The 11639-nt window shown below is 41.9% G+C and overlaps 1 protein-coding gene across 1 annotated transcript; it reads right to left on the bottom strand.

Moving 5' to 3' along the window:
• Window positions 1-6228: 6228 nt before the first annotated feature.
• On the bottom strand, window positions 6229-6864 carry LOC306913841 (kelch domain-containing protein 3-like; the record flags this gene model as incomplete). Its single annotated transcript, XM_079490651.1, has 1 exon — window positions 6229-6864. One exon carries the CDS (start codon window positions 6862-6864, stop codon window positions 6229-6231), a length of 636 nt encoding a protein of 211 aa, XP_079346777.1.
• Between the last annotated feature and the right edge of the window lie 4775 nt (window positions 6865-11639).

The following is an 11639-nucleotide window of genomic DNA, read 5'->3' as shown; positions in this document are numbered from 1 at the left end:
GATGCCGTTAAGTATTTTTAATCTTTTTTTAAAGTTTTGCTTCGCTGAACTTCTCTCTCCTCTCTCTTCCTTGACTTCCTTATTGACTTCCCATTGTACCGCCTCCTGAGCGGCGACATCTCTGCACCGACCACCCTGCCCTGGTGCGGGAGGCGGTACAAGAAGTCAATAAGGAAGTCAAGGAAGAGGAGAGAATTTCAGAGAAGCCAAAACTTCAAAAAAATTAAAAATACTTAACGGCTTCGGCGGTTAATGCAGTTTCGCCCACGTTTCCGTTGTCTCCTATAGCTGCGTTATGCATCTTTGAAACATCTCACCAACACTCAACTCCGTGAACAGAGTGTATGTACATCTCCATCCTATGGAGGGTGGAATAAGCTGTCAGGGACCCTAGGGTACCGTACGTCCAAAATTCAGAAAAGGTAACCGAGGGTCCTGAAAGGGGCTATATGTCTCCCTATGTTCTGGTCCTTTGCTCCTTTCAAAAAGAAGAGTGAAGAGGAAAAGTGCAGCTACTTGCTTCTCTGGATTGGAGATAAAGGCCGGGATGTCTACAATACATGGACACTTACAGAGGAGGAACGTAAAGTATTGAAAACATACTATGACCGCTTCAAAGCATATGTAGAGACCAAAGTGAATGTGACTTTCGCTAGATACCAGTTCCAAGAGAAAGTACAGGGAGCTAACAAGCCTTTTGAACAGTTTGTGACAGAATTGAGACTGCTTGTTAAGGACTGTAACTATCACGACAGTGAAGAGATGGTACGAGACGTGTGGTCTTTGGGATTAATTCACCAAGTGTGAGAGAAGCTGCTCAATGTCGGGTCCGATCTAACTTTGGATAGAGCAATAGACATTGCCAGGACTCATGATGTGGCACAAGCTCAGTTCAGGAGTTTTGCAAGCAGCAGCGTGAGCCCGCGCGAACAGGCCGTTCATGCAGTGAGCCGGCATTCTTCAAAGAGTGCCTGTGGGCCGTGTGCTCAATGTCACTTCACAGAGAAATGTCATTTTTTCTATCACCCATCAACAGGAAAACTAAGGGGCAAAATAACATGTACAACTACTCATGTAATTTATTTGCTCAGATGTCCCTGTGGGACATATGTCGGGAAAACAAAACGTGCATTGAAAATGCGCATTGCACAACACATCAGTACCATCAGAAATGGGGATGAAAATGTTTCATCTTTAAGATACCTGGGTATAGAAAAAGTACGCCTTCCAAGATGAGGTGGCGATATGGACAATCTCCTCTTAAAGAGAATTATGGTGAATCCACTACCTTAAAACTATGGCACCCGTGCAATGAAGAGTTTGACATTAGGCCATTTATTTAAATATTGCCAATAGAGGATTGTATAGAGTTCATGTGTATTTTTGTTTTCTCTCTTTTTTCTGGTTCTGTCTTTTATAAATAAGACAGATTTTGGAAATTGGTGTAGACACTATTACCGTCCTTTAAGGTGACCATTTACAGCCCTTATAGGGCTATTTGGGGTTCTACTTATAGCTGCTTTCAATATTGTCAAAATGTTTTTAAACTTTTTCTACTTTTCTCTATTTTTATATAATCGTCAAATCATGCTGTAAATAATCTCTGGCATTGCCTCTAATCATGCGAATCATGTATTTAATCAGAATCATGGGTATACAATCAGAGTTGAGATGTCAATCATGTTCTATGTATTCTAGTCAATCATGTTCACATGTATTGGTGTCACCCCAGGTCACCAGATGGGGCTAATAGCCTTTTGTTCACACAATGTATTAGCCCCTCTCGGGACCCTCTGTTTGTTTACACTACACTGTACATAGGGTCCCTTCCCATGTGTCTTAATCTATATGGTAATTATAGAATACAAACCGACGCAAACCCCTTTGCTGCGCTGTGTGTGTGATAGTGATTTTTTCCAAAAGAAGCATATATCGGGCATAGGAGACAACGGAAACCTCGGCGAAGTTTCCTTTGGCGCAGAAACCGTTGAGTATTTTTAATCTTTGCTTGACCGTTTTGGCAGCTCTGAAATTATCACAAACATTATTTATGAACAATTGAGACCTTTTGTAAAGTAATCACTTCTGGAAAATAACAGAAGACAAATCACAGGTTGTTTTCTAATCACTTACTTTTCGATGTGCACAGAGTGCACAGTATATAATTTTATCTGAGGATCTAAACAGCAGCAGGTATCGTTTCTGGCTCCGAAGTATCACGAGATTTGGCTGCCAGACAGGAAACGGTGGGAAGTCTTGCGATACTTGGTGCGTTCAGAAAGGTACTTTGTGCTCTTTAGATACCATACCTCTATAAAAAATTACACAGTGTACACATCGAATAACAACACAGCAGACAATAATATGTCTTCTGTTATTTTCCAGACGTTATTACTTTACAAAAGGTCTCAATTGTTCATAAATAATGTTTGTTATGAGCTGGTCCAGCTGGCTCCATTCACTGCCATGTATTCATTGCACTTCCGGTGTGAGTTTGGCTCCCATGAAAGTGTCCATGAAAGTATCATGGCACAGCCCAGTCACGTGACTCTCTTCCTTCTCAGAGCTTCCTTGGAATGGGAACCCTATGCATAGACACACAGGGACTAAATTTCACGCACCCAAATGAGACAGCGGCCCCACTTCTGGCCCATAGAAGTCCATTGAAATTCAACTGTAGTTAGCCTACTTTTAAAAGAATACGACATGAACTGAAGACTATATTGAATAAAAATATGTTTCCAAATGTATGTCTTTGTCAACATATATTGTTGTTTTCTCAATAGAGGATCTATTTCACATTTAATTTACCACTTGAATGAGTTACCCATAATGTTAACAGAGCAGAGGGAGACGGCAGACAGAGAACCTGTCGCTTTTAAGGGACGTCACTGCCTTTACGAGACTACGAGCGCCGACTTTGAAGAGTGGAATTCTCAATAATACATCCCGATCCTGACTGACTTTGTTCATTCATGTCTATATTATGAACATATATGTCATGGGCTTATACTGTATACTTGTACTGGCAGAATATCCACCAAGGACAGCGATCCTGGAGTCCGATTTATGGAGGTTTGAAGGTCCCCAATGGAGTCGGTGCGATGTAGGCAACCACACTTTGCAATTTCGAACTGGCAACCTTGCGGTTACGATCCGGCCACTCTACCCCTGAAATGTATGGTGTTAGTCATATTTTAGTCATCTGAAAGGTTGTAGTTTTTTCGACTAAATATCACAAGACTTTAGTCGACTAAATATCATAAGACTTTAGTCGACTAAGTGTAAAGTTGACTTCAAATTGTCAGAGATCTCCATCCCTAACACTTTAGTCTAGTTTTTATTTGTTGACGAAACAATATATAATATATAACCTTATATGTGAATAGGCTTAGTCATTATATATATAGCTTAGTTTTTATTACATTTTCGTCAATGAAAAAAGGTAATCGACGGATATTTTTATCATAGTTTTTAGTTGACAAAATTAACATTGATTTGAATGACAGTCAACTAGCTCCATTTCCCCCTCTTCAGTCTCCTCTCCTCTCACCTGGAAGTGGACTCTTCTGTTAGGTGTGACAGTGGTTCCCAGAATGCAATGCTGCGTACAGGAGGAAGGGGTCGTCCTCTGAATTGAAAACAACACAAAGATGGAGAGATGAGATGGGCAGGCCGAAGCGGAGACGAGTTGATGAAACGATGTAGATTGAGGTTAAGGTTAAGTACAAGCAAGACTTCCAGAAAGAGAGTGGTAGGTAAACATGAAGATAGATCTACAGACTGGGGTTTTATACACGCCGCTTTGGAAAATGACACATTTTCTCACGTCACAATCACCTCATATGACGATTAAAGCAATCGGATTTAGGTTCAACATCAGCTAAGTTTCCCTTTAAAGGGATAGTTCAGATTTTTTTAACTTAAGTTGTATGAAATAATTGCCATTAATATAGTGGTTGCAACTGTATTAATTGATTGCCCGAGTCCCATGTCCGGGTAGAGTTTTATAGATGTATCCCCGTACTTGATTTGGCCCTTCGAGCAGCCCTCATCACCTTCACCTTGTCTCTATTGTCCAGGAATTTCATGATGAGAGTCCTCGGAGGAGCGTTGTCTTCTCTTCTCGGCCCAATCCTGTGGGCCACTTCAATGGTTAGCTTCGACGTTAAGTCCAATGTTTTTACCAGCCACTGCTCGAGAAAGTCACAAGCATCAGAACCCTCTGTCTTCTCTGGCAAATTTACCAATCTCACATTGGATCTTCTGGACCTTGTTTCTCCGCTCAGAACCTTTAGCTCCATTTGCTTGTATTTCTTTTCCAGGTCCTGGACCTTAGTCTGTAAGCTAGCAACAATGTCCTCAGTGCCAGAGATGCGAGTCTCCGCACCTTTGACTCGTTCTTTGCAATCTCCGACCTCTTTCTTCATACCTTCAATCGCCGACATGACTGAATCTAACTTTTGTGAGAATTCGGATTTCATCTCCTTGATAGCCTCGAGAATAGAGCAACTTGCACTCTCTGAGTGACGGCCCGTGTCTTCCACCTCAGCTCCCGAGCTCTCAGCCCCAGCCATGTTGCTAGCATTAGCTTTGATTGATTGATTGATTGAAGAATTTATTAACAGTTTGCAGAATTACAGTACATTTCAAGCACAAACTCAATACAAAGGCTGTTAACTGTGAGTGGACGACCCAATTAAGCATTACACTTGTTTCCAATAGGGTCCACCATGTTCAAATCATCAAGCTTCCCCGCTTTCCTTGGACCCAGCGGAACCAAAGCTCAACTTGGCTTGGTTTTTGCCACCTCGTTTGGGCATTCTTTTGTTATTCATCAGGTTGCTTAAATAAAACTGCTCACTTTTCCATTAGTCTGTTTTTTTTTGTTAAATAATTTGTAACAAGCTGCGGAGTTGAGAGACACACGTCCGTCTAGCTTGCCGCCATCTTGAAAAGTCGCTAAAATACTTTTAGTCTTACTAGAATTACTAAAATTACTAGGTTAGATTTCTGGTTTAGGTTTAGGTGTATTCTAAGTGGGGAACAAAGAACCTTTTTTGCATGGTGGGGAACATAGAACCTGGGGAACGCAACAGTCTGGGACACATGGTCCTCCAGCCAGATGTGCCTGCATGGTGGGGGTGGGGAAATGTTTTTTCTTTTCTTTTTCTATCAGTGGTCAGAACTGAAGTAACTATGCATTTACTGAGTTAAAATTTGATTTCATTTTAACTTTTACTACATCTCTTTACTACATCTCTCAGGCAAACATTTTAAGTGCCCCTCTCTCTCTCTCTCGCCTATAGTGCTGGTTTGCAATAGTAACTATGTTTTAGTTTATTTTATGCCAGTGTTAATTTTTAGTTGGCTAAGACTAGATAGTTTAAGTAGCCTAGGCAGGCCTAAAGTTCAATGGATTGTTCAAAGACTGAGCTTAAATCAGAATTTGCTACTAAAAGTAACACTACAACTAAGTTGCTAAAATACTTTTAATCTTACTAGAATTTCTCAAATTACTAGGTTGGGTTCCCCTCAGCCAGCTAGTTCTGGGACTAACAAGCACAACCACCAGACAGAAAACTGCTTCCCGGCATGCACGTATTGCAGGCACGCGTGTGCATGTGTGTGCGCACGCACATGCACGCACATAGCCATGCAGGGCGTGTGTATGGGCATGCACGTATTGCAGGCACGCGTGTGCATGTGTGTGCGCACGCACATGCACGCACATAGCCATGCATATGAGACACGTGCACAAATTCAGGGAGAGAAAGAAAATGCTGAATATGAATTAAAAATAATTTAATAAATTAATCATGAATTATAGTTCTGACTTATTTGGACACTCACAGGTACAGTATAAGTATGACGTATCAGGGACTCCATATTTGGGCATGACTGACCTGCTGGGAGGCCTAAACATAGACGTTGAAATGACGTTGTTTCGACGTCTAATGTAAGGCCTAGACCGCTAAAAAACTCAGTGGGAAACATATTTCAGCAGCATGATTCCTTCCTGATAAGGCCTGGGAACGGGCCTGGATAAAGGCATATTTGACCCATGGCTAACAGACAGGGTTTCAGTCAGGGGTCTATTTGACTGCATCTCCTGTCATCATTTATCTTTGGATTATTACAAAACGTCTGTTGTGGAAGATGGTAGTCATTACTACCAGCTCACTAACTTTGATTTAGTGTTTGTTTGTTTTTTGTTTTGTTTTGTTTTCATGTTTTATTCTTTCCGTTGCTGTTGCTAGTCATGGCTGCCAGTTCCCACCTGATGTTGTGTGGGAGTCCAGACTGCTCCAGACCGTACTGAATAACTGCTAGCTTACATAATGTCTTGAGGCTAGGACTGAAGTCTAAGACAGACAGGTCATCAGAGGTGGGGTATCCTCCAAAGAGGATGGCACGATCTCCCACCATGCAACAGCACATATTAAACGTCGGAGACGGGCCTTTCCCCTTGGGCTCAACCTTCTTCCAGGAGAAGGTCTCTGGACTGAATTTCCACACATCATTGAGGTCTCCTTCCTCACAGTAACCACCAAATATGTACAGCTCTCCATTGTAGGTAAAGGCTGAATGATTACAACGTCCTTCTCGAAGAGGCTGTGCAGAAGGTGTTGTCACCCAGTAGTTGGTCTCTGTGTCAAACACTCTGATGGTGTTGTAGTACTGAAACCAGCAGCCTCCAAATACAAACATCTTTGTCCCAATGATGCTTGCAGAGTGACCTGATGACTCAGGAGGTGGAGTTCCTCTGGTGTTAATTACAGACCAGACCATCGTGCTGGTGTCCAACTTGTAGATGTCATTAGTCTCTCCAGTCAGCTTGGTTTTTCCTCCATGGATAAACATGACCTTCCCCAACACACAGGCTGAGTGGTTCCACCTCTCCTCTGGAACTGACCCAGAAACCTGTGGTTTGAACCATGTGTGGGTGTCAACATCAAATGCATAAAGCACGTTGTTGTGCTCGTCTGAGAAGTACAGAAACTGACACCCTCCCCAGAGGTAGACAATATCTTCAATCAGCACAGCTGTGTGGCCCCAGCGCGAGGGAACCTCAAAGTGAGGTACTCCTCTTCCAGAGGTCACTGGGGCCAACTGCCTCCAGAGTAAAGTCAGTGTGTTGAAGGCCTGCACACCAACCTCATCCTTGTGGTTCTCGTCATTGATCATTCCAAAGTAGTACAGCTGGTGTCTCAATGCTACAGCAGCACCATCTTCCTTTGGTGATCCTTTATGATGCAACGTCCAGGAAAGCATGTTTTAACAGTTAATGGTGAATTTAAGTAAACCTGTTGGTTTCCTGCTCTGTAGAAGAACGAAGAGCTCAAGAGCCAAAGAAAAGGAGAGCCCGGTCACCCTTATAGAGTAAGTACGCTTCTAGATTCTAGAGTCTTGGTGGAAAAAGTCTTGAAGATAACAGTCTGGTAGAGATCTGTGGTGAAGAGTTGAGTCTTGGTGGAAAGAGTCTTGAAGATAACAGTCTGGTAGAGATCTGTGGTGAAGAGTTGAGTCTTGGTGGAAAGAGTCTTGAAGATAACAGTCTGGTAGAGATCTGTGGTGAAGAGTTGAGTCTTGGTGGAAAGAGTCTTGAAGATAACAGCCTGGTAGAGATCTGTGGTGAAGAGTTGAGTCTTGGTGGAAAGAGTCTTGAAGATAACAGCCTGGTAGAGATCTCAGGTGAAGAGTTGAGTCTTGGTGGAAAGAGTCTTGAAGATAACAGCCTGGTAGAGATCTGTGGTGAAGAGTTGAGTCTTGGTGGAAAGAGTCTTGAAGATAACAGCCTGGTAGAGATCTCAGGTGAAGAGTTGAGTCTTGGAGAAGTTGATTCAATCTGAACTCTCTCTGAGGCTCCAGTGCTTTTTATCATACTGGCTGTGATTGGTCGTATCATACCAGTGAGGTCACAGTACATAAGTATGTATGTCAGGAACCCCATATTTGGGCATTGCGGTGCTGCTGGGAAGCCATAATGAGCAGTTGAGATGAAAAACCATCTAAGTCCATAGTAATAAAAACCATCTAAGTCTAAGTCCATAGTAATAAAAAAATCACACCTGTGTGAACTGAGTTGTGTAAGGTATTATATAGCCTGATCAGCTGTGGTCTGACGTAATGTCTGACGTAATGAAATCAGCATCAACCAATCAGCATCAACCATGCTCATTTTTTGAGCACAGACAGACAGACACGTAAACTAACAAAGCCAGTTGTAGGAGTGGTTTACACCACTCAAAAACATCTAAGTCTAAGTCCATAGTAATAAAAACCATCTAAGTCTAAGTCCATAGTAATAAAAAACATCTAAGTCTAAGTCCATAGTAATTAAAACCATCCAAGTCCATAGCAATTATCCATATTCTATAATAATAATAAATATAGCTGCAAGCAGCTATAGGATCCCCGGGGTCAAGCCCAAAAACAAAGAAAAAAGCTATACACAATAAACACAATGAGCGATAAACATTGATGACTGAAATAATTTGACAAGTAATAAATACAAATCACACGCTCTCATCACGTTCTGTGCTCAGGCTATGAAAAAAATCACAAATGGGCTTTAATTCCCATGTGGGTTTTTATTAGATTCTACCCAGATCCAACCTGCTCAGACCCTATTGGTCAGCTCCAACCTGCTCAGACCCTATTGGTCAGCTCCAACCTGCTCAGACCCTATTGGTCATTCCTGTGTGGTTGTTGTGGTTGTTTTGGTGAGGCTGATTGGCTAAAGGGGCTGTCTGTCAACGATGTAGTCCCATAACCAGTCTCTGATTGGTTGAAGGGGCTGTCTGTCAACATTGTAGTCCCATAACCAGAGTCTCTGATTGGTTGAAGGGGCTGTCTGTCAACGCTGTAGTCCCATAACCAGAGTCTCGGATTGGCTGAAGGGGCTGTCTGTCAATGCTGTAGTCCCATAACCAGAGTCTCTGATTGGTTGAAGGGGCTGTCTGTCAACACTGTAGTCCCATAACCAGAGTCTCTGATTGGTTGAAGGGGCTGTCTGTCAATGCTGTAGTCCCATAACCAGAGTCTCTGATTGGCTGAAGGGGCTGTCTGTCAATGCTGTAGTCCCATAACCAGAGTCTCTGATTGGCTGAAGGGGCTGTCTGTCAATGCTGTAGTCCCATAACCAGTGTGGAAATATCCATGATATTGATATTGTTCAATAATGAAGGTACTATACCAGAGTTGACTCGACAAGAGGTCACCATTACTGCTGGCAAAGCAAGTTAACAGGAAGGTGTGAAATGTGACACCTCCGCCTCCCAAGGGAAGAGAGAGGACAGCCAGACCTCATGGCTATCACATGTCAGTGGGGAAATACTTCCTGGTCTTTCAACCAATAGAAAGGCTGTTACAATGTGCTCAGCAGCCAATGATGCCAAGCTGGTACGGAACCGCCTACAGGGCGGTCTCCACCGAACAGAGTTTTTATAAACCCTGCGAGGACTCTAGTAGCTCAGATTCTAGTAACATCAACAGGAGTCCACACCTCGTGCCAACCGTACGATGAACAACACAGCTCACATAGACCAATGGTAATTATTGATACATAATGCAAACTATTAATAATCAATGAATAATGTGTTATCCATGTGTTGTAACCTGCCTGTAATTGACGAATGCTATGTGTATCTCCGTCTCATTTATGCAGGTTATTTACCTAACTAAACCTAACTAAACGTCTAACCTAAACTGGGTTAAAACTAACCCTTAAACCAATCCTAGATAATTAGTTCATGTGTTTAAATGTATGTTTGTTAAACGACAATAAAAGTATAAAAGACACTTGAGTTATATTATTTAGACAGTTTGAGTAAAGACATTACTCTTTGTGCAGTTGTGACCCTTTCAGTAGGGATAGCTATGAACCACGATGCTATCAACTTAGCAAGTTAAATCGTAGATAGCTATAATCTGAACAACCAGAGTCTCTGATTGGTTGAAGGGGCTGTCTGTCAACGCTGTAGTCCCATAACCAGAGTCCATTGGCATGAATGGAAATGCAATTTCTGTGATGTGGCAAAAAAGACCCCTCTACATACAGCTATAGAGACCATAGACATATATAAAAGGCCCCTCCTACATACAGCTATAGAGACCATAGACATGTATAAAGGCTATATGGCTCAAGGTGGAGTCTCTGACGTAGTTCACTCGGCGGCCATCTTGCTTCGGGACGACAGTACAGTATGTTCAATGGCAGCTCAAACAAAAACAGTCATAACTCGCTCAAATCTTGACGGATTTAAAAACGGGTTGGTTTATTACAAACGTTGTCAACGTGGATATGATTAATTAAATAATGCATGCAGGGCAGGATTATTAATTTTACAACCCCCTAAAAGAAAGTGACCCAGATGCACTCCATAACAAGGCACACAGCAAAACTCTAGAGAGATGCCCCCTCAGCCAGCTGGCCTTGGAACTCTGCAAGAGCCACCAGATAGAAAATCCACTGTACTAAAACAAATAAGACGGGAAAGCTATTGACACATTGGAAAAAAGCAACACTAAAGCATAGTAAACTAGAATGCTATCTGGCCCTAAACAGAGAATACACTGAGCACTGCTCAGAACAAGAAAAAATGTTAACTAGATGCTGACAGTGAGCACAGCCTTGCTGCCCCCCCCCAGCAATAATACTAGGCCAAATTAACTCTTTGTTTGGTGGGGTTTGGGGGATTACAAACTGCCTTGCAAGACAGACATGTAATTAATGTAATTAATTTAGCACCTTAAGAATTAACTCACTTAAAAACCTGAGTAGACCCCAGAAATGTTTTAAAGAGAAAACAAATACCCCTGGAAAAAGCACTAAAAGTACTACTTTGGTAAATACAAGTAAAAGTTTGTAATGCAACATTTACTTGAGTAAAAGTACAAAAGTAACAAGTAGAAATGACACTTTATGCATAATGTATCATTTCAAATTTTCAAATATATATAAATCTTTTGGAAAATAGCAGATGTACAAGCTCACAAGCTTGTGTAGCTATATGGCTAAAATGAATGTGGGTGTTTGTGATGTGATCAAAAATCTACAAAGTAACAAAACAAGTTTTAAAATAATTGTAGTGTAGTAAAAGTAATTTACTCCATGCCTATGAGATGTAGTGGAGTAGTACATACATGTGTTTGCATGTATTACATGTAAACACATGTAGTGGAATGAACAGTGCAAATTACAATTTGCTATATGCCAGCTATAAGAATAGAGTAGTATAGAGTAAAGAGCTCTGGTCTGACACCTACTGTCCACCTACTATATTACACAGTGCGTGAAAAAAAGAAGGGTTAACCACACCCCTTAAGGCAAAACCACACCCCTCGGGGGAGTGGCCCCCAAAGGTACCTACGAGCTAGTGACATCCATAGGTACCTCTCTGGAAGGAAGGAAGGGAACCAGACTGTACATGCTCAAAATAGGCAGTAATGGGACGTGTTGTGAGCTTGTAGATTGGCTATTTTCAAAGTATAAAATGGGATTAAAGTAGTAAAAATGTCCCATATTTTGCTGTGGACTGCCTGGAACTTCCTCAAGGACCCCTTGAGGTCCCCAGGACCACACTTTGAGCATCTTGCAGCAGCAACAAAATTGCCATTGTGTGAGTTGGTGCAGG

This window comes from Electrona antarctica (genome assembly GCF_951216825.1).
Source record: "Electrona antarctica genome assembly, chromosome: 21".
Lineage (NCBI taxonomy): Eukaryota > Metazoa > Chordata > Actinopteri > Myctophiformes > Myctophidae > Electrona > Electrona antarctica.
This window is presented reverse-complemented; position numbering and strand designations above follow the sequence as displayed.